The sequence below is a fragment of the Diadema antillarum genome, unplaced genomic scaffold (genome assembly GCF_040938485.1).
Source record: "Diadema antillarum isolate AM-2024a unplaced genomic scaffold, OU_Dant_1.0 seq00000016_RagTag, whole genome shotgun sequence".
In the NCBI taxonomy this organism is placed as follows: Eukaryota; Metazoa; Echinodermata; class Echinoidea; order Diadematoida; family Diadematidae; genus Diadema; species Diadema antillarum.
The window spans coordinates 648,185-672,914 of record NW_027271136.1 but is presented as its reverse complement, the minus strand read 5'-3'; the positions used below and the strand labels follow the sequence as shown (position 1 = coordinate 672,914).

At 38.7% G+C, this 24,730-nt stretch overlaps 1 protein-coding gene across 2 annotated transcripts in view; it reads right to left on the bottom strand.

Moving 5' to 3' along the window:
* LOC139725148 (testis-expressed protein 2-like) overlaps positions 1 to 24,730 on the bottom strand; it is a 50,151-nt gene that overhangs the window by 11,906 nt on the left and 13,515 nt on the right. The window contains exons 3-6 of one of the 2 annotated variants that reach the window (XM_071636237.1): positions 19,355 to 20,236; positions 9,661 to 9,917; positions 7,833 to 7,925; positions 3,228 to 3,353 (exon numbers count right to left, since the gene is read on the bottom strand). In XM_071636237.1, coding sequence (XP_071492338.1) covers positions 3,228 to 3,353; positions 7,833 to 7,925; positions 9,661 to 9,917; positions 19,355 to 20,236 — 1,358 coding nt within the window. The remainder of the gene's footprint in view (positions 1 to 3,227; positions 3,354 to 7,832; positions 7,926 to 9,660; positions 9,918 to 19,354; positions 20,237 to 24,730) is intronic. The other variant, XM_071636238.1, reaches the window with a different exon arrangement.

Genomic DNA, 24,730 nt, shown 5'->3' with positions numbered 1-24,730 from the left:
TGGCTGCATATGGACTGCGAAGTACCTGCGTGGGAGTTGCCTGGGAAGTGCTGCCGCTAAGGGCCTCCTACTGGCGTTCTGCGTGGACCTCTACGCGCATTCCCGCGACTCACCCGGAAAAAGTTTTGGTCATGCTCAAAACTTGGCTGCGGTTAAATCGGACTTGCGTGAGCACCTCCGAGCAACTACGCGCTAGATACTGTCAGGTGCGGACCAACTGCGGAGAGCTCCGGGGAGTAAATTTGTTTCCCCGCAAGTCAAGCCGCAAAACTTCCCCCGTACGGTATGACAAGGTATGAATGAAAATTAGCAAACATTCTTGTTTGCCCGCTGAAAATCTTCTACGTGCTGGAAACTACCTCCTCGCCACAAGCCCACGTAGCTTGCCCGGAACGGTGTGACACGGCCTTAAGTTTAAATGCCTATGTGTTCACACTTGAAATAAGCCAATCCTCATGGGTAGAGGGTGTCGGAGATCGGATCAAACAGGAGCAGCTGAGAGAACCACTCAAGCTCACAAATCATTTCAAGCAGTCATTCTAAGATCAACCTTATTTTGTGAATGTGAACAGGGTCTCAGACGTGACACATTATGAAATGTCTATTTTACTGGTGCCATGCGACGTTTCATTTGCTGACATCTTCCCTGAGGCATCCTGGTATTTATTAAAGTATTAAAGCTCTCTCAGAAGTCAAACAGTTATTCTTTCTTCCGATGCTTCCAGCTCCATTAATTGCTGCGGCATTGCTAAGGTCCCACACTCTTTGACAACACCGCTGTCGAGCATTCATTTGCAATTAGAGAGAGAGAGAGAGAGAATGAATAATCCCTGCCAAGGCCTCCAAAACTTGAATACTAGAACATAGCGACCTTAAGAAAGGAAGTTGGGGAGTGGAGGGGGATGGGGGAAATTGTATGAATCGTGGTTGGCCTGAGGAATCTCAGCAGAATATGAAAACAGCCCAAACTGAGACATGAAGCAGATTCACAGTGATTATGTTTGTGCCACATAAAGAAAAGAATACACAGGGAAAGGAATGCATATGATTATAATACAGTGCTCACCCATTAATTGGGAACTGCTTTAAAGGGAACCTCGCTGAAGTGCAACAAAACTTGATGGAACAAATTTTTCATGTGCTATTTCTACCGCTTTATCGGAACCATAAACCACTTTATTGGGAGAAACACTTCCACTGTCCATGAATTCTTAATGTCTAAAAAAAATTCCTCAAAACTCTCACTGATGTGTTGTAGAGCGTACTAATATTGCTGCATTCTCTTAATTCTTATGTGAAGGTCAACTTGTCTTTTACCCATGCATGGTGAATAGTGTAATGCCCACGCACCTGACTGGACTTCATGTTGCATGATTTGCATGGGCCAATGCCAGCAACCACTTAAGTGGGAACACTGCTTAAACAGGAGAAAAACTTGTCTCCTGACCCCTCCTGATTAAGCAGTGACCACTGTATTGTGAAGATATTCATGATTTGGGCATGGGACAAAAAAAAAAAAGGGTGAAATTTGCAACATGTTTCCACTAAACAGCATCTCCCAGAAACTGATATCACCAGCCCCCATCAAAGACACATACTTGCATGTCATGAATATCATCTCATCAGAGATCATTACCCATCAGGATGCTAAAATGTCAACCAGGAATAATTCCAGCTCGACCATTACAGCCATTTCGGCCATTTTTTTGCTGGCAACAACTCTCCTCTGTCTAATGATATACATTAACACAAAGATTGAGGGTTAAAGTCAACTTTCACCAGTTTTTACCGAACAGGAAGCAGAAGTAATACTATATCCATGTCCCACATATCTGCTACAGTACATTTTTATGCATTTCACGAGAGAAGAAAGTGAAAAAGTGAAGAAGTAACCATGGAATTACATCACAGATGAATTCAATTGAGATGGTCTTAGCATTGATCTCACATTTTCAAGATGGAATGATTAACATTCATTCACATCATCAAAAAAGAGAAAGAAATTAAATGATTCTGCAAATGTAGGCTCAAAGGACTGAAAAAAATCAACTTTTTATTTCATGTTCAAAAAGGGGACCCGGATATTTCAGGTGTACTTGCATTGGCAATGCATTTTAATCTCTTGAAAGTATGAGTGTAAGACAGAAAGTATTTGTGTAAGAATCTACCATTGCATACATTTGTATGATACTACAAGTACTGAAAATTTTATCGGCGGAAATAATACCAGGGTAGAAATACTGATATGTATGAAATTATCAAATTCGATTCCCTTAATACTCCAATACTGCATATATGATTATGCTGTATATGGAACTCTGAAAGCATAATATTTCTTGAAACAGGCTGTGCAGGAAATTTTCCTCAGTCATGAATGTGCAATAGAGTGCCACCATGATGAAATTACAAATAAGTGTTGTCTTTGATCGTGATAAAATGCAATAATTTCTCACTTTCCAGGAAATGCAGTGTGTATGTTGCATTTCTGCTGTGAGGAAATATTTTCACGGGTTGTTAATTTTGCGAATAATAGTCAACTTGTAAAATGCTAATACACACACACACAAAAAAAAATGTAAAACATGAAAACAATACAGAGAATGTGCAGCCAATGTAACAAAGAAAAGTAATGGCATTACCAACTTGAAGGATGTACAAAAGTTTCTCTGCTATCTTCTGGTCAATATAACCATGTAATGCAATAAATTTGCTTGCTTAGTATCATTTCACACCACACAAGCCTCTTATTTCACTGTCCCAGGTTTGATTTCAACTTTTTGTCCAGCTGGAAGTGAGAAAAACTTGTTCACTGTATGCCGACTGCTGTATCACTTACAGTAGCTTTTTTTTTTCTTTTTTTTTTTCAAGCACTTGATAGAGCAGATACAAAGAGAAAGATGGAAAGAAAAAATAACAACAATGCCAACCCCTCTTTAAACAAGGATGACTTACACACATGAGACTCACATGTGTGTGTGTGTGTGTGTATCTCAGAAAGCATGCTGGTATGACAATCCCACCACAAGTCATAAGTGCACTGGTATTAAAACACACATGGTGTGTCAATATCCACTACAAATGGTGTTGCACAGAGCTTATGGCAACAACGTGAATTACAGCTGAGAAAAGCAGTCTCCAAGATCCACAAAACAGCTCTTTTGATTCATGTTTTTAAATATTTTTTTTCATGATCCTTTGTCTTGTCTTCCAATCTTGGAATAACTTACCCCTCCTCGCCACCCATAATGCTAGTTTCAGAGGCTGTAGTGCTGATGTTCTCTTCCGCAACCTCATCATCCGAAGATTCGCCACTGTCCTCTTCGTCACTGTAGAGGGCAGCAGACATCTGTCTCCTGAAAATACAGGCAAATTTTGAAATTAAAGTTATTTCAGTTACATATCAGAATATATTCATTCATTTGTACTGCATCACATCCTGGGTTGGATGCCATTTACCAGAGGGAATGACATGATTACATATGGCATTTCTCTGCTAGGCTAGCTGGCACTTGAACCCTAGCCATTTGATTACACAGAAGGCATGCAACTCATAGAGCCACCTTGCTGTTCTTCTAATTAACTGTACATACGTATTCAAACTGGTGCATAGCATATTCAAATGACTGTAAAAGCTGTTATTTTTGTGTACAGATATTTTCGCGAATGAGGAGGTCACTGACATTTTCGCAAGATGTTGTTTTCGCGATTTCGACAGCGAGGTTGTAACGAGTGCACTAGTGCCTGTCAGTTCTAGATATTTTTGCATGCTGTTAAATTCACAGTCCAACAGTGATTCTTGCAATTCGCACAAATTAAACCCTTGTGAAAATAACAGCTTGTACAGTATAAGTCAAGCAGACAATGCTACAGGGGTTTTAGGACTTGTCATCACATTTTATTTTTGATGGTCACTAGCCATCACTAAGCACCTGTATAATGAACTATCCATACTTGTTGCTGGCATTCTACAATGCGTCAGTCAAGTGCTAGTACATTTCAAAACTCATCTAACCCAAAGTTGATGGGATGTGGTGAAACAGCAGGATGTAAAGAACAAAGGAAAAATTAATGGTGATCTTTCACTTTCACAACCCTACCCAGCTTGAGTTAATGAGGCCTTTATCGCCATCAGAGATCAATTAGTAGTACTAAGAGAATGTGATCTAGAAATCTTTCTCTTTTTTTTAAGAAAAGACTGATACCGCATCAATGAAGGCAAGGATATAAATAGCGATGATGCTGGCTAAACTAATAGTTGTATTGGTAATATTGATATTGATGAGGATGATGTTGGTAATAATAATGATAATGATGAATATGCCATTTTCTGTGGTTGCGCCATGGTTCCACTGACAGACAAAGCGTATCCCTCAAAGCAAACAGAGGACATAAGTGTCAACTTACACTGAAAGCAACTACATGTATGAGACGGTGAAGATGGGTAGGCAGTGGATATTTTGATGAAATGAAGGAAGTACAATGTACTGGTCGCTCTGAGGCTTTGGGCATGCATTTAATATTTGGTTGTCCAAATAGCACCATTCCCATATTATCCCCCCCCCCCCCCACCACCACCACCACCATCACCACCACCACTCAAAAAAAAAAAAAAAAAGGATCTAAGTTAGGTTCTAAATAAATGAAGATCACCCTATCATATTCTACATTACACTTAATGCCCCCCCCCCCAAAAAAAAAAGCCATCCCTGAATTTGGATAACCGGTAAATTTGCATCTGCATTTGCATTCAAATCAAAACTTTGAAAAATATATCTGTTCTTCTCACACTGAGGGCTATAACTGCAATCTACAATGTTTGAAAAAATTGTGTTCTTTATCTGCATGTGTTTGTTTGGTGTTTGCCATTTTCTTCTCTGTTGTCATATACATGTATTTATATCTACTTTTTCCTGCCATGAGCACCGAAAGGTGGACTTGTTTGCAATACAAGTAGCCACTATTATTATTATCATTATTGGCATTTCTATCATCTGACGACTAAAACCACAGCATACATCATTTGCTGATTGCCAAGAAAGCCTCCCATCTTACGAGGCTGCCATTGCCATCGAGCGATTGTGCCGAGATGGTATTCTCGTCCGTCAGGCCACTTTCAATTTCTTATTCTCCAGACTGAAGACAATCGGGAGCTGATGTGGCTTGGAAGACAAGACTACACATTTTTCCGATCCTACTGTCCCTGGTTTGAGAGTCCCTTGGCTGTTGGAGTTGTGCCCTTCTGCAGGGCACCTATCCTCATTGACTAGTCCGTAGGAAGATGATGTCATCAATTAATGTTATTTGCATATTATGTGGCTGTATCAGTATCCCTGCTTTGGATGTGGATAATTTGTGAAACTTGGAAATTTCCTTTATAAATCTTATAAATATTTTACTTTCGATTTGGATGAAACTCTACCCTCTGCTTTTCCTTTGCTTCACCTTCTTTTGCTTCCTTTTTTTAAATCAGATTTAGTATGAACAAAGATAGACATTGCACTTGACAACAAAACTTGATGGATATATTTTCTCTTTTTCCTTGCACAAGAATTTGTTATATCTGGCATCTTTTGTTTTGCTGCATTCATAAAATTCTTAGCCTCCCTTCCAAGTAGTTTTATTCACATGACAAAATACTACACTGATATTAAAAGTATGTAATTACTGTAACACTATCTAAACTGTAAATGGTGAGCACACTATACAGGTGACAGAGGTAAAAAAAAAAAAAAAAAAAAAAAACCAGCTGTGACAGGAAAAGTGTTGCACTTTATAAACAATACATGTCAGCATGTGGATAGAAGATCATGAGAATACTGTATCTTTTAATATGTTGGCCTTGGAATGCAGAATACCATGATAGCAGAGAAATAAGCAAAACAAGATTTGTTAATACATACTATATATATCTTTTTTAAATGTACGGACAAAATGAAGTGTCTTTTATCTTTCTGCATGTAAATTGGCCACTGGAGTGTGATCCCTCTTCAGACTGTCTAGTTGTTATGGCAACGACAGTGTGTATGGGTCTTCTGAAGGCAGCCAATCAATGGACTGTGGTTGTTTTCTTGCCCATGGACGACATCACGATTGTGGATGAGTGGCATTCAGAGGTGGCAACGACACCGCTCAAAAACCACACCAGAGCAAAGTGGTTGAGATTATGTGCGTCTTTTGAAGAGAGCATTTGAAAATAATGGAAGAGTCTCTATTTCTGACTGCGCTGGTCTCCCTACTTCTCCTCCCCTCCCCCCTCCCCATCTCTCTCACTCTCGACACACAGCCTGTTTGAGCGGAAACACAATGCAACTGATTGTAATAGCAAATGCCAGCGAATGCTAACTTTGAATTTAATCACACAGACAATCAGAGAGCAACTCAAGAGGAGCAGAAATATCATCAATGAGCACTTGAAAATAAACATGATCCGAAAGGAACAATTCTATAAGTCTGTGCATCACGTTTCACACTTAAATATCAGCTTTACAATCTGCATATAAAATGTCACAAAATTTGTAGAGTATTTCTGGAGAGAAAAGAGCTGCAACCTTTTACATGAAAATATCAAGATTCAAAGGCACAGGAACAAAAATCAAACAGAAGGCAAAGCGGAAATGGAAAGAATCTAGGAAGTTCACTAAATTTGGAATGCACTTTGAAATGTGTACTTATGCAGGATACAAATACCAGGAAAGAAAAGGAAGTGAAATGAAAGAAGAAAAAGAGAGAAAAAAAATAAAAGAAGACAGAAAAAGGAAAGAAAATAGCAGGAAAGAGCAAGAAAAAGGATACATGGTAACGCCAATGGGTTTACCTTTCAAAAGAACAACTCGCACATGCTTTCATGAACCTATTCAATACTGTTAAAGTGGAAGTTTCAACAATGTGGAAATTTTTGCAGTTTGCGCAAGCAGAAGCTTGCATGAAAATGAAAGCATGTGAGTATTTTTGCATGCCATAACATATTATATCCCAGTAATTAATGTTCTGATTTCTCAGAATTAAAAAAAACATGCAAAATTCATCTTACCCAGGTGAGCACAAAAAAAAAATTACTCATGCGAAAATATCCACTTTTACAGTAGTGATATTAAGATACAAGATATTGAAATTCAGTCTGATAGAGCTGCACACTGAACACAATTCATTTTTTACATGTAGATGTTGTACTCCTGAGTGGAGAAAGTTCAGCGGAAGACTCCGTGCAATATTGCGGAAAATTGGACAATCTGCTCAAAATTATGGATTTTTTTAAAAAGAGTTTTGGTAAACTGTATGCCCTGCCCTCAGCATGTGGAAACTTTACAACAATACTCGAAATCCGCAGATATGGTTGGGGGAAATTCCCCTTTGAAACAGTGCATACACCCATGGAGGATTAGCTGATTTTGCTATAACGCACATTTCCCACAGACACCAGCCCGAGCATACTTGGGACTAGCCTTCAATGAGTTAAAGATAGAAGGCAAAATCTGAGTCTCAAGCTGGCAATAGCTTTTAAAGTGGAGCCAAAAATATCAACCAAAGTGAAAGGCACCATGAAGACAAAGTTCTTAAAGACATAAGAGGAAGAGGATACTTCGCAGAAACACAAAATGGCCATGTCTGATACTGACTCACATGTGCACTGGGCGCGACAGCACGCCAAACGGAGGAAATATAAAAGGCACAAACATTGAATGAGAGCTGGTATGAGGGCTAAATGAACAGAAGGCAGAGGTTCGAGAACAGGCAAAAAGGTGGTAAGTGCAGATTATGAGATGAATGTCAAACAGGGAAGTCAGCAACATAAGCCTGACTTATATCTTCTTTTTTTTCATCAATGTTTTTACCTGGGTTTACCACGTTCGGGGTAGGACTCGGGTTCATACATGCTGACTTTATCTGGTGAGGGTTTTTTGTTAGTGCTGCTGTCTCGATTCTTCCTGGATATTGCATGCAGGTTTACAAGAGTGTGTGTTGTTCAGTGGCAGGGGTAGGGGTAGGGTCGAAAAGCAAAAAAATCACACGGGCAAACCAAACGAAGCCGGGGGGCAAAGGAAAAGAAATTGCAAAATAAAATGTGAGTTTAACATCACATGAAATTACGGGTATTAAAAACAACAAAACGGCATCACATGGAGTGGGAGAAAATGTTAATCATGTCTGCATGCATTTAGAAAATATTTCTGTGATATGCAGAGCTGATATCATCATAAACTGCAAGATGCACATTTATCCAACATGGCAGCTATCCACACAACAGCAGCAAAATAAAAGTAACTGATCAACTGAAAATGGGATGTGTGAAAAAAGTCAATATCATTTTACTGCCAAAAATCACCTAAATAGGCACACTTGGTAATCTCAAATAAAAGAGGCATCTTTGTCATGTGAGCCGAACAACACTTCTATGCAGGAAATGCCATAAACTTTACTTTTTCTTTAGATAATGACTTGTGTTTACGACTAAGCTCCAGACAAGATAACAAAAAAAAAATAATAATGCACTGCACATCCTCCAAGATGTAAAGCTAATTCCTATGCCTAAAATTCAAGAAAAATCAGGCTTGATATTATAGTGGATAACAGTATGTGGAATTCTGTGCAACATTATCGGGAAACCCTGGATGGAATGCTATATTGGATGATTTTTTTTTTTTTTTAGTTTTAAGCAGAAATTGCTTTTTAAATATCACTGCAATTTTGCTCAAATTTTCATGCATCTCTTGCTTTTATGTCGCTCCTTTTTTTTTTTTAATCTCCCTTGCAATGCACAATGACAAAATCACTTTGTCGCTGTTAGTGGGCGTTCATGAGAGCATTGACGTAGGTTTTCTTGTTGCATTTCATTATCCATTATGATTTAGGACCAATAGAGTGTCTTGTTAAATGATGGTCTGCAAGAGTAATTCAAAAAAAAAAACAACCATAATTCATTAACTTTCAATATAATGCAACAATAACAACAATACCAACAGACAAAAAAAGAATTCATGGCTATTCGAAGCTTTAATATTCCCACCAATTGCTAAATATTACTATTTATACTGGATCAAACTACAACACAATGGATGAAAGAGAAAAGAATGCCTGTCATCTTAGAAGTGAACTCTCCTTAAAAAATCTTATGGCAAAATGTCTTGAAATCAGTGACAATGATTGTGATTACACATCCACTTGGCATTTTTGTTTGTTGTTATTTTGATATTCATGATAGTGCCATGCTTTTATTTGAAATGCTCCTGAAGAGGAATAAAAGCAGATCGCAGTTGGTGCGACAAAACCTTGTATCTCCAAAATGTCAAATGTTCATGACAGCGAAAAAACATGGCAGGCAGAGCACTGTGACAAATGGAATAACCTTTCCTTTGGCATGCCATGGTGGCCTTATTTTTGGGGTAAGACAGCTAAAATTTGAACAGGACATCACTTCACTTACACAAACTTATCATATGATGATTAATCCTCAAAGTGATTTAACCAAAATTTGAGATATAAGGTCTGCCATCCCAGCGATGAGATACCATCAACTGAAAGCTACAGACTCACGACCAAGATGTACAAGTACCAAGATATCGAGTGTGGCCTCGCGGGAAGCCCCACCCTGCCCCGCCTTACCCCACCTTGCCCCACTTGGCCCCGCCTTGCCCCACTTGGCCCAGCCCTGCCCCGCCTCACCTCTCCAGCTTCTCAATGCCCTCCTTCTTGCCAGCCATCATGTCCTCCATCTCCCGCTCCATGCGGGTGTCCTTGCCCAGCTTCCACAGGTTGAACTTGGTAGTCAGTGTCATCCAGCAGGAGCCGCCGTAGTGGATCTCCACGTCCATCCACATGCCCCGCGAGTCCACCGTCGGCCGCGAGACGCGCCGGACTGTGGGCGCGTTCAGGCCCAGGTCGGTCTCGGTGATCGTCAGTGCCTCCATGAAGTGTGGAATCTGAGAAAGAGATAGAGAGGGAGCAGGAAAGAGAGCGTAAGTATGTGTGTGTGTTCTGTAAAGCAATAGTCACATTTGTATTTACAACACACACACACACACAAAAGCAAACTCTTGCAGCAGAGTTATATTGATGGAAATCAGGGGGGCATGTCATCAAGCATTTTGTCAGATATTTTTCTAACAAATTGTCGGAGCTTCTGAAATCCTTGCATCTGATTGGCCAAGTGCAAATTGGTCAGAAAAGAGATATCTGACAACATGCTTCATGAAATGCTCCCCGGAAGAAACAAAAATAATTCCCAACTTTAAAACGTTTTTATTTGGCATCGATATGTTGGGGAGGGGGGGGGGGGGGTATGTTTATGGTGTTCTGAAAATTTTGTGTGCCTTTTGTCATTTTGCCTTCCATGTGATGAATGAATATATTTGCTCAAGTGGCAACATAGAACTTATTTCTTCTTTTGCATAATTTCCTTGTGTAAATGCTACACAGGGACTCTATGTATGGGTACTTGTTTTCACAGTGGGCACACTAAGCTTTTGTGAGTCTAATCTAAACACACTTTTATATCCATGATATCGTATATTATTTTTGTGTTCAGTTCATACAGACAATAGACTGGAATGGAGAAGAAACATTGATATCTTAAAATATCCTTGGCAGAGTCCCAAGGATATCAACAGTTCTTTACGACAGCCTATATTCTTGGATTCTCACAAAAACAAAAACAGAACCCAGGCACTCAATTAAATGGCCCGAATATCACGCATGTGAGAAACTATTAAAGAGTACCAACAGAATTCCAATGTTCTATGAGTCACTGAAATTCAATAATAGCATTCTTTTATGTGTCCTCCTTCTCCTTGCTTGCCCATTAAAAGTTGTCAGATGCTACACCTTGCTACAATTCATCATTTTCCCTTCACCCTAATATCAACTAAATTCTACAAGCGACATAACCTTTCAATACGGGAAGAGAGAAAAATGAGCTATAAGAGCAAAGACAATGCAAAAAGCATGAGAACGACACACAAGTCAGAATTACTGGAAACTGCTGTAAAAGGAAGCTACATGTGGACGAGAGATAGAGAGAAAAATACTGGTCAAGAGAGAAAAATGTAAGGAGAACACGAAACGGCTGGTACACAGAAAAAATGGCATGATCAAGAGAAAGACACTGAAAATATATTCATGGGAAGCTTCAATGAAGCAAATAATTTTATTCAAAAAGACATAAACAGACTTGGGGAGTTATCTATTAAAACCATATTTCCACTGTTGATGCAATATGTATCTACACACCCTGAGCTTAACTGTAATCAAGTTGTCAAGCATATACTATTGATCGGTATCTCTGGTATTGAGTAGGACGGCTGTATGGTAACACTGCTGAAATGACACATGCGGCTGGGTCAATATTTGGCCTGGTACAGACATTCCATCTGCACAGAGTCTATAATCCTCAGGCAGTACCATAATTAGCACAGAGCTTATTTCGGTCTCACACTTGCAAATAAAGTGAACTTGCCCTGGCCCCTTCGCGCATTTGTATCAAAGATACTATTTAAGCAACCTAGGAAGAACATTCATGAAAAATTGAGTGTGCAAGTTCTGTGCAAACTTCCTGGTTGCAGTCGATGAGTGATAATTTCTCTACAAGATGCTCCTAGTATGGATGTCAGAAGTTAACATCTTAAATTTCAGAGGGACTTCCTTTGTTTACGTGTAGGTGCACCACAATATTGGGAATTTCTTAATGAAACAGCACATAGTCTAGCTTTAAAGGTCCTGTTTACCTTTGGGAATAGTGATTTAAAAGATTTTAAAGATATGACATTTAATGCATATCTGGGGGTGTCTCATCAATGTTAGTCAGCGCTGACAAGTTGTCAGCGCTGACAATCACCATAGTAACAGTCAGTGACCAAAGCATCTCTTCCAATCAAAACCAAGGATTTTGCTGAAATTGTCAGCGCTAACGTTGATGAAACACCCCCCCTGTTGTACCACAAAACATCCTATCATATAAAATTTCGCGATAAAGCCTTAAATATAAGGAGATATCTGTATTTTTCTCAATAAACTGTAACTGTAGATGGCTTAATCTGGAAACATTTTTATTATAACTATTGTTCACATTTTGTATATATTTAACAATACTTAACATTAATTCTACCAATTCAAATTTTTACAGTGGTTGTTTCTATCCCTAACTCACATTTTAGAACTATTCTAAAGCACTAATGCTGGGTTTTTGTTTCATCTGCAGATAGTAAATTATGCCTTTAAGGATCCCTGTGCAGAGTTTGAACAGAAAAATGAAATCCTCTTTACCAATCTGGTAACTGAAGGGATAGAAGCTGATCTACATGATGTACTTGGAGGTTGACCAGGGCCCCATTTCATAAAACTTGTTATCAGTGACAAGTTGTTATAGTTGTTACGTGCTACTATAATCCTTGCATCTGATTGGCTGAGAGCAAATTTGTCATAGAAATGTGGCAGTTGTCACTGATGACAAGTTTTATGAAATGGGCCCCTGATCTACATGTACTTGGAGGTTGACCAGGGCCTCATTTCATAAAACTTGTTATCAGTGACAAGTTGTTATAGATGTGACAAGCTACTGAAATCCTTGCATCTGATTGGCTGAGAGCAAATTTGTCACAGAAAAGTGGCAGTTGTCACTGATAACAAGTTTTATGAAATGGGACCCAGGAGAGGGCTTGAATCTTTTGTGTATTTTTATAGAAATGTTTCATTTTCAATCTTTAATATGTATACATCTCTATCAGTCTTTGGAAAATGATTTACAGGTGGAGACCTGTACATTTAAGTAGATTTGCCTCCATGTTTCCCCACTCAACACTTGTTGCTTCCTATATTTCACCTGGTTTACTGCCTTAGCATAGTTTGCTGATGATCCATTCAAATATGTGATTGTACATAAGGCTAAGTTTTGTCGTGATTTGAGGATTGATTTCTCGCCATATGCTTCGTTTCACTCCCTTTCAGTGATCTATAAATCACACAGCTTTTAGCACCAAACATATGCAGCATACCCACTCCTGGTGAAAGCAAATGCAAATAACGTTGTTATTAAATCAAAACAAAAATGAAATAACAAAAATATGTCCATTCCTTTGCTCGAAGATCCTCCTTGATTTTGAACTGTACCTGCACCTGCATGAAAATGCATAGAGCGAGTCAAAAGATGTTTTTCTTACTCTTTCATAAATTCTTCCACAATCAACTTGTCATGTCATATGAACAAGTCTCCCTTATCTCTCTCTTTTCCCACTCCCATCCCTCAAAAAATACAATCTACAAGCTTTACAGCCAAGAGCCTACACTTTCTCCTGCTTCCTCTGACACATCTCTGAGATCTCCCACGCAAACTCCACTCCAGCTAAACAAGAAAAAGATGGCAAGCTTTTAACAATATCTCCTTGGTACTTTAATATCGGTAGAACATGCAAGACAGCGAATAGACAAGAGAGAGGGAAACAGGAAAGTGAAAAAGAAGGGAAGGTGAGAGAGATGCCAGCGTGCAACTCCCTGTGCACCAATTCATATCACTTAGTGATATGAGGTGGATTACTGCACCTCCTTTTACACCTTGTACTTAGGGTCCTCTCACATTGAGGAAAGAATTTATGCATGAAGTACCTTTGAGATGATATGACATCTTTGTACAAAACAGAATGAAGCAAAATGTTCTGAAGCATCATCAGAATAAGGCACAATTGACATTGTGAGGTTTGTGTCAGAAAGGCACTGTGAAATACAGCAGAGTGATGCAGGCTTTAATTTCATCTTCTACTTTTAAGGTCTGAAAGGGGTACATTGGGATGAGATTCTCTGCACCAGTTTGCAATCTCCTCTGACCCACTTTTTCTCTCGAGTGTCCTTGCATTTCATGTGGATACCCATGAGTGACACTAAGGCAGCATGCTCTTTCATAATACACCGTATCTCGGTCACACCTGGGAACTCTGTGGCTGTTTGCAGTGTTGTGCATAGTATCCTTTCTTTTCTTTTTCTTTTTTGTCTTACGGAGGGGTAGCGCAATAGAACGTGAGGCCCTAATGAAAAAAAAAATGTTGAATTCAATAACAATTTGACAGGGACTTTGATGCTTTCCATGCCCAAAACCCTTCTGGGGGCATGAAAGAAGTTGAATATAATACTGTACATGTAAAACGAGGAATGTTTGTGTGCATTTTAAAACTGAACTAAGCAAAAAAATTTGCGAGAGCCAAGATTCGTGAAATTAAAATGCACATGAAAGTTCTTGTCTAAACTATACTCATAGAATGTTAGAGGCAACTTGCAAAAATTTCATGCCGTGAAAAAGGCTGTCGGCTCCAATTCGTGAAAATATAGTGTTTTACAGTACCTTTACTTCATAAACTTGTTTCATGAAATTATGTGGTGACAGAAAATGTTCAGTTCAGCTGTGATGGAAGACTATACTGCCGTCCCATGACAAAAGGAAGCGACTCTGTGGAATGAGTTTCTCAGTAAATTAAAAAAAAAAATGTCATTGTTTTATGAGGAAATCTGTAGAGTTGCTTCCTTCTGATATGTCTGTACATGTATTTCGGAAAGTAGGGGTCTTGTGACCTCAATTTCTTCACCATTATGTAGAGCATATAAAAGATACCCCAAATCAAGAAAAAAGTCAATTTTGATAAAATTCAGAGTTGTTTCCTTTTGTCATGGGCCGGCAGTATATCTCATGGAGGAATGGTCTTTGTTCAGAAAGTTCTACATAATTGCCTCCATGTCAACCTATGAAAGCAGTGGAAGAAACACAACGAGCCAGATAGGACTGAAGAGTGAAATCATGCAGGTTTGTTCACAAAGAACTATACCTTGGCATCACATGAGTCAGAGTACTGCATGACTTTTTTTTTTTTCTTTTTAAACCATTTTGTAGATTTTCAAATTGTTGCAGAACACTTGCGCGATCGATAATTTTATTTGCCCGAAGAAAAAAGTCCAAATATCCAGAAAATCGCTTGTAAGTCAAGAGCAGTGCAAGAAATGTCACTGGGCTGAAAGACCTTTTTCTCTTAAACTCTACTCAAGATTTATCACCGCACATCTTAAATAGCCACAGAACATGATGTTATACTCACAATGCACTGCACTTTAATTAAACCACATATCATATACACGTATGATATTCTGGCATGTGGGAAAATCAATATTAAACTAAATTTCCCTTTTGTTATGATAAATGTAAAAGAAGATGTCATATCACTTTCTTTGAAATAATTTCAGAGTACTGACTTTGTGATGAAGACTTCTGTGGGGGAGGAGGGGTCGCTGTCATTAAAAGAATATCAAATTCCAGTATACATTTAGTATTCATACAAACGAATGGCAGAGCTGTGAGATAATGCCTGCAGTGTACCATCTAATTAGAATATCAGAATGAAAGAAACATAAACAATTCCATAATGTTAGTTCACTGTTTGTTTGTTTTTCGACATCCATTCTCATGAAAGATAATAATTTTTATTGTTAGATATCATTCTCTCCCATTCTTTAAAGCAGTCCTGGACAGGGAACAGAGTTTTCCTTTAATTTCCCTACTGTAATTTTCTCCTGGAGCAGCATCTAGTTTTCCTGCATTCCCTCGGCGACTCAGTATGTGCACGGGGCGTGACTCATCCTGCCAGAGTTATGCCATGTGAGTCTGTATCCAGCAGACACTAGCCATCGCTCTTCGCCCAAACATTATGCAATGGCGTGATCCACACCGACTTAATTACCACTCACATAAACACGTAGCTTCATTAGTAACTCTTCAACCTCCCCTCCCCCTCCCTCCCCCCCCCCCCCCCCCCCCCCACACACACACCCTCCAATCATCTCTGCTATCATTACTTAATTGAAGCCTACATCCATTCTAGCCACATATTGCTGAAATGTGCACACGCCCACTGGGGCAAAAATTGCAACACATATGATATTACACAATGTACAGAATCAACCTTTTCTACATTCAGCTAGACTTGTAGTTGGGCATCTGAAAGCTGTGTTTTTGAATTGGCCACTCCCATCCTCCGCCTCCCTACCCCTACCCCCTGCCAAAAAAGAAAGAAAAAAAAAAGGGGGGGGGGGAGTAAATGGCATCAACTACAAGGAGGCAAGCATGCTATGCAATTGTTTCATTTAGCATGCAACTTGTGGTTGCTGTTGAACCATCAATGGGAGTGCTGGCCAAAGGTTCAAGCAAGACACATAATTATACATTATATGCACTAGTGTTTGCCACACAGTCAAGGTTTGTAAATGTCAAGACAGTCACGGTCAACTCTAGAAAACATTGAATCTCAGCTGGAAAACGCAGATATTGCACATGAAGGTAATGCATATTTGTTGTTATCTTTTTTTATACCTCAGGATTGAAAATGGTTGTTCTCGTTGGAAATCTACACTGACATGCATGTACAACTATCCTGATTTCTTCATTGGGTCTCTACTTTAACCTTCTTCAAATAAAAATTCAAATACTACTGTATAGTAACTGTACCTTATCTAAATGCAGCAAACATACTGACGTCCTTACAATTCACAACCACACCTGACTGTGCATGCTTCAAACCTTAGATTGTACAGTGTTTGTTTAGATTGTATTCAGTTTCCCCATAGCACACTCAATGCTAATGGATTTCCATGACGACCTCAGTACTCGCCAGAAATTTGTCCCCCCCCCTTGCCTGATGTAGCACAACTGGTAATAATGGATGTCTAAATGTTTCAATTTAAATCACTTAACCAGTATGACTCTTTTATTTGTCAAATGCTATTAAAAACCTTATCTGCACTCTGGGCTATGAACATATGTTGACTGAAGTGAAAGCTGATCAGAAAACTGAAGAATACAAACATAGAATGTACCAACGTTTGCACACAGCAAATATAGTCTGAAACACCTTCTCCACACCTTCTCCACAGTATAAGTTGAAGCAACCTACCTCTGGTGTGACTCTACAATTTCAAAGCATGTTTCTACAAAGCTTGAAGAGCATCAGTCATCACTGAGTTATTAAACCCCCACCCACAACCCTGTGCCTTCCAGGATTTGTAACTATGGGCCAACATTTAACGCAAGTAATCTTCCCAGCCAAAGCATAACCAGCAATCCTACCAACAAAAAAAAAAAACAAAAAAAAAAAAAAAAGGCAACACTTCCAACATGCAGATAGATGATGGAAGGGCACACATTTCTTACCGTCCATGCTGGACAAATTTGTATACACGTAGTTGTATGAGCAAGCAGCAGGAGAAAGCCATCCAAAGCCTAGCCTTCTCAAAGGCTCCCACTCTATTTTATTTTTTTCACCAAGTATCATGATGAGGGGGATGAGCCAAAACTGAGCATGTCATCACCAGTACTTGCCTGTTGCTGGTGGCTGGACAACGTCTCATACCATGGTTATTCTCTTCTCATTTCTCTGGCAATAAGGCATTTCATAGTTCCACTTTGTGCATGAAAAGGGTAAAGGCGTGCTGGGTTTTAAATTCACGGAGATAAGCATCTGTGATGTAATGATTATTCATGCAATCCTTATAAATGATGCTTGCCACCGCATCCACCTGACAGCAACAAAGATTTCAGGAGAGCCTAGTATTGGGCAATAATACAAGAAAAAGTTCATTTATGCATTCAATGCGAACCAATAAATTAGATGCCTCCTAAATTGTTTTAATTGAAGGGCCATTCTGGTCATCTTGTATACGAAAGCTCATTCTTTGAGTGAAGACAAATTAAGTATATTGTCACATTGGACAAACTCGAGCAGTACGTCACTTTGAAAACAAGTGGAGTGCCTAACAGCTGAGAAGAAAAGAATGGTCACTTGTACAAATGTGCACAAGCTAATCATAAACTGGCTCATTTATATGATGAGAGTGTCTTGGACTAAGGCTACTTAAACCCAGGCATGTGAGAGAGGTGGAGCACTCTCGATTGCCATATATCCTATGACAGTACAGTGTACCTACCTGGCTTTTCATAATCTGCCATATCCTTCCAATAAATCTTGAAATCAGCTGAATGTGGGAAGCCTACAAGAGAACACTTCTTGTCAGCCAAGTTTGAATCATCAGAGGTGTCTTAAAAACAGACATTCATACACAAATACTGCCTTTTGCATATGGTGTGTGTGTGTGTGTGTGTGTGTGTGCGTCTTTATTCAGTCTTTTTTTTTTGAGGGCATACTCTATATCAAAGACTTGTCAACTGAGAACACAACACTCAATGAACAGTCTCAAGGGGGAACACAATCTACTTGAAGAATTTTTACAGGCTGAAATCCTGCCATACAAAAGCTAAAAAGTAAATGGCCAGAATTGGCAAATGGTTGGAAAAACCATAATCATCAGAATATAGATCATTCTATGGTAACACTGAGGTAAAATTGTATGTGTCTGTTGGTTTACTTTGATAATGAATGGTACAATTCCTTTTTGTTTGGTGCATGAAATCTTATTTTTTCATAACTCGACTCTAGATCTTCGAAGACAGTACGTTATCTGCAATTTATATGATTTCAAAGAAGAGAAAACTTCAAGAGAAATCACATCTAGGTCTTTGTGTCTGAAGAAAAGGAATGCAATTGCAGCATGATGATGACTTGATCTAGGCAGCAATTTTTTTTTTCTAGGTTTCCAAAGGTAAAAGGTGAGATGACTAATTTTACATCAATTGCTGTGACCCTTTCAATTCTGGTTGGATTTTGTCTGCTGCTAATACACTGCTTTGACTGCTGTATTTTGGTAAACTCTGTGTGTGGAATATATCCCTTCTGTAATCCTTTGCTTTATTTTGATGAATAATTCCCCTATATATGACAGTGTTTCATTTTCACTATCACAATGGTCTTATGGAATGCAACAAATAAAAACAACATGAAAGTCATGTTCAAACAAACCTTATCAAGACCAAATAGTAAGCAGTCACATGGCTGAAGTACTTCTACTCCTGTAAACAAACATGTACAAATCTGTATGACCTTCAGTGTATCACAGGAACTTGGCAAGCTTCAGCAACTATTTTGGATGTAGATGATAAATTGTGCAGCTTGTAATTTATTCATATTTGAATTATCCCTTACAAATACATCTCTGGCAGGAAACGTATACATCATGCCTTTGGGCTCATCACAAGTTGGCTAAGCATTCAAAAGCAATTGAAACATCAATCAACAGAATGATTCCAGATATGGAGCATTTTCAATTAAGATTGTGTGAATATTTGCTCTTTGTTGCTACTGCTATTTGAAGAGCATATTCTTTTTTTTTTTTCATTTAACAGAATTAATATGGGTTGCTCCTTACCAATGACACCTGAACTTAATGCTGCCTACTAAGCTACTATAAATGATCATCAATAATTCTGCTGGTTACACCATACCTTGAGCTTGGAGAGTTTCTTCTGCAGCTTGGCCTGGACAATCTCTGCCCACTGTTCTTCCCGCAGGAAGTCCCAGAAGAAGCGTCCCACAAAGGCATTCACCCAGGCGACGGGAGTGTCATTGCTAACCCCACCCTGGATACTCCCCTCCCGCTCCAGGGTCCCCTTTGCCGGCCGACGCCCGGGACTGGCATAGGTCACACCACCTGCCTTGGCCTTGATGTCCTGGACCAAAGTGTCTTTGACATCCTTCTCCTTTGGCATTACCTTGGCTAGGAACTTGAAGAAGTCCACCATGGCTTTCCTGGATGTGATGTCCTCAGGGTCCCTATAGATTGGGTTTCCATCCTCACCAATGAAATCATTGCCAATCAGGAACACTTTCTTTTGAAGAGTTTGGATGGGACGGACGCGATTCTTCTGTGACGTTGACGCTGCTTCAAACTTCCAAAACCATTCCTCTTTTTCTCGACTGGTCCTGGCAAACAGAATAAGCACTTTGTCATCGCACTCTTCGTTTTTGATGACGTCGAAGCCAAGACCCTGGGCAACCCCATCATCTGGCGGTGATATATCCTTTTTCTCTACCGAAAGTCCCTTTTTAGGGAGCTCAATGAACAGTGGATACTTCTTACTCCAGAGTCGTTTCTTGACTAAGCCATCTGGCTGCAGGTAGACATTGCTTCCTCGGATGTCGTAGATCCTTTGGTGTATGAACTCTGGTTTCGGTGTTGGCTCGTCAAACATGGCTCTTCTGGCAATGTTCTGCTTTGGTCTCGATAGTCTTAGGGTGTGGCCCTCCAGGCGCACAAAGACGGAATGTGTTTGATTGACATTGTAGGTTTCAGGGTCATAGGCTACTGTAAGCTCGTTCATCCAACCCTGTAACAAAACAGAATGACAAAAACACAAGTAATTCATCTTCTGATCGGAACTTTCTAATCTGTATCACTGCATCAATTAGCTGTGCTCTTGACAGCAAAACCTTGGCATCTTGAGATAAGCTGATATCAAATCATGGATAAACTAATTGCTTGTCATTACTAAAATTTTCCCAACATGCAAGTACATGTACAATATAAGGACCCGAAATGACTTTCAGCCTTTGAGCATTGGAGTCAAGGCCAAGTTCAAGTATTAGCTAGCAAGATGCTAGCAAGATGCTCCACAATGCCCATGCACACTCAACACTTACTTCTCTAAGATATCAGTGCAAAGTCCCACTGCGTTGCTCTCACCCAGGAGACACTCATGGGCTATCTCACTATCAAGAATTATCAATCATACTAGCCTGACAAGTGCCGCTAATTGTGTGAAGGTGTTCTGTTAACATTTTCAATATCTTATACATTAATCATCAGTGCACCAAATGATCAAAACACAAAGCTGTTCCAGCTCTACTCTGTTTCCAAAACTTTGTGCACTTAAAGCATTTCTGATATAAAATTATCTGATAGGGCATGTAAGGAAATACCATATATTGCAGTACTTCTAATTTTGAGTGTGTCTGGTTTTAAAAAAAGAAGTAACTCTGATGATGAAGATACATGACAAATTGTGAATGCAATACCTTCTCATGAGTATTGTTCAAGATTAAAAAGACATCTTGCTGAAACCATTCCACTGGGTCAAAAGGCAATTTAAATTAGATGATAAAAAGGGGGCAGCAAATTACAGCAGCAGAAATGTTTGTTAGAATAAACAAGTCATCACATACAGACAGTTTTTGTCCTATGACTTATGTAATTGCTTCTCTTTTACGATGAGTTTATCTCATCTATTCATAATCAGCTATCTACATGTTTAATGATCCACCTTTTCATTCATTCATTTATCAATCTATTCAGGTTTCATATCAAGAAGGGATGTCTCATTCACCAAAACAAAGGTGGTCTATCTTGTTAAACATACACAAGCACATACAAATTGATATTAGGCGTATAGGAAAAGTAAAAACAGACTTCATACACTGTTACACACAATGTACAGTAAACAAAAAAAGAAAAAAAGGTGTCCGTTTGTAGAATATTGCCAGTAGATATGTACAGATATTTACTTATACTGAACAGTCACCATACGAGCATAAAAGGCAATGTGTACAATGTGTATGTGTACAAACGGCAGAAACTGCAGCAACAGCTATTAGATCAATCATAGGACCATCCATGAGAATATGAAAGTTCAGATATTATTATCATGAGTATCAACGTATATTCAATGTAGATGTATTTTCAAGAGATGGACTGCGGAAGTCTACAGGTGCACATATCAATCAAGCTCAGTGTCTCTTGTTCTGAGGTCAAGCCAATTGAACTGAGGCCCTTCTCTCTGGAACTCAGTATCATTCTTCTTTTTACAGCTTAAATTTAAAAGTAAACACATGGTGGTGTAAAGTGTTTGCTTTGTTCCACAAAGTTTCTTGGCCAATAATTCTCTGGCTTCCATGCTTTCCCAGGTGTTCACATTGAAAAGCAACTTTGTCTCATATGTGTTGTCAAGGTCCAAATTTCAAGGAGAGGCAACTGTTGATTCAAGATATGGGGGGAAACAAACTTTGCTGACAGTTCAACTAAAACTGACTTAACAGCATGAGACAGGGAAGAACCATTAAGTGACATTAATAGCCCAATCAGATACAGGTGATCATGTCAAATGAGTCACATAATATACAAACAACAACCTCAATGTGTAAAGACAACACAAAGTCTTAACTATCACCAGTTTTACAGGTTGATGGAATACTTTGATCTGGTAAATCATGTGTGTGTTGAAGTGGATTTTGCTCTATGAGAAGAACTTGGTCTGCTTGCTTGACTTCACACTTTAGATCAAAGCCACTTTGTACACAAGGTGTGGAAATTTCTGAATTGTGTTATACGTCTCTGTTCTTCCCCTAACAACTACTACCTCCAAATGAAAAAAGAAGAAGCATAGATATACATACTACTTGCATCATCTGCGTTCAAATGACATCATGAACCATTTCAAACTCCTGATAACAAAATTGCATGCAAACTTTGGAAACACACATGTATACGTGTAGTTGTTAAAGGGACTGTACAGTACTGGTTGAGGTAGGGATTCATGTTTTGAACATTCCTAAGTGAGATAACGAAAAGCCTCTTATGAAATATGAAAGAGCATGTGATTTTAAGAAGGATTCAACGTTTATTTGATGAAAATTGGTTTTCAGATGGCTGAGATATCCAAAAAAGAGCTAATAATAAAAGGCGACATGCCACAACTTTATTAGGATATCTTTGTTTCACCTTGTTTTTGGATATCTCAGCCATTTCAAAACCGATTTGCATCAAATAAACTTTTGATACCCCTTACAACTGCATGCTCTTTGACATCTCATAGAGTGGTTTCTGAATATCTCGCAAAACGTTAAAACGTAACTCTACACCTCGACCAGAGCTGTATACACCCTTTAAGATCAGTGGAAAATGTTTAAAAAGCACAAAGTTCTTTTAATTCTTACATTGTATTACCGCAGTAATGCAGAAATACACATGCACAGCATGCTGGGATGTAGTACATTTAAGACTGTGCAAAAATGTTCTTAAAAACCTTAAGTCTATTAACAATGAGAGTTATAGTTATCTTTTTTTCCATAAAATTGTAATTCTCAGAAAACAGTCCATGTGTTCACAATTTCAAGTCAAAATGGTTCTGAGCTCAATTGCCAAATTGTTTTAAAGGTTGCCAGTCAATTTTGTGTATTCAATGAGAGAGAAAGTTGAGGTACACATACAGTGTATTAGTCCAGTTCAAAACAGAATGCAAGATTCTCTCAAATGACTACTATTCATTTTCTTTTTAAAGTCCAGACTATACTCTGCCTTACATGTCACAGTGAAACATAAGGGAAAATGTGTAATAAACAATGTGTCTGAAAGGGGTTCTCCCCCCCCCCCCCAGAACTATTGATAAAAATGCTTTTAAAAGTAAACACAGAAGTGAAAGTAACTTGTCACATGTCTTGACAGTGTGTGACCTATGACACTGAATTGAAAATGTACTCTACAGAAAGAGTTGTTTTGAATGGAAACCAACATTTTACAGCAGCACATCCTGGTTACATGATCAAAATTGAAAGAGGAACAATGATATATTGCCTTACAACACTAGTAATAACCATTAATGCACCTTCCCATTTATGCTTTAAAATGTCACAATATGCTTAATATACAGCTGGAAATAGCCTGCTGAGCTCTTTTGTTTCACAGTTTTACTTAAAATTTCTCATATTGTGGTTAAGGTCTCTTTTGGTACAACTACAAATTTGTAGTTTACATGAATACGCTGAAACTCCTGTTTATGTTGATATTTTGTAAACTCATGAAATAATCTCCGATATAACAACAGAGGGAAATGCGCTGTATTGCAAGTTAAAACAAGGGCTTTCTGTACGGAAGCTTAATAGTAAAACATAGAGTACCGTATGCCTTGTCTCTCTGGTTCTCAATTAGAACTAATAAACTGTAAGTCACAGACTATCACTCACATTACATTAAAAAAAAAAAACTACATTAGCCCCATCACATACCAATTTCTGTGTTTGTATACTCAGCATTGCTTAGGGTTTTGAAAAACCTCTTTATGACCATGCCATCATTTTCCTGGCTTCTGCATAGTGACAAACATTTCAACAACAAAAAATAACATCAAGCTAGTTTTGTTGAAAAAAAGTGACCAAAACCACACCCTACTTGTGCTTTTATGATTTTGATTTCCCTGTGATACTGTACTATAGGTACAATGGTATAGGCCCCTACTGTAGTTTGGAAATATTGGTTTGTATATATTGCAAAACATACAAGATGTATGTTTTGCCCATTTTCTTTGTTTTTTCTTCTCTTTCAAGGCTGTCGTATCTTCAAGCTGTATTCTTATTTGACGACAGTCTTCTGCAATTATGCTCCTAATACATGTACCATAATTCAGTCTGAATATTTGATTCACTTTATCCCGAGTGGTTCCCAACTGACGTGTTATCTTATTCTTTTCTCTAATCTTTACACATATATCTCAGTATTATATTCGGATGCACACACTGTATGTTCTATTGTCTTGTGAACAAAAAGAAATGACTGTATTTCATTTGTAATATATATTCCATGCAGAAAATTCCTAACATATTCATTTTAAATTTGGAAATTTAGAAAATTGTTTCTTTTCTGGTGACTGTGATGATTTCCTGTATTCCACAATATTGTATACTTTATAGTTGGGGAGACAAAGAAAGTTAAATACGGTTCTATCCCCGCACAGTTCAACAGTTCATACATATAGCAGGGCTCGACACTAACGGTGGCCCGGTGGCCCAGGGCCACCAAAAATGCACGTCGGGCCACCAAAATTTCATAAATG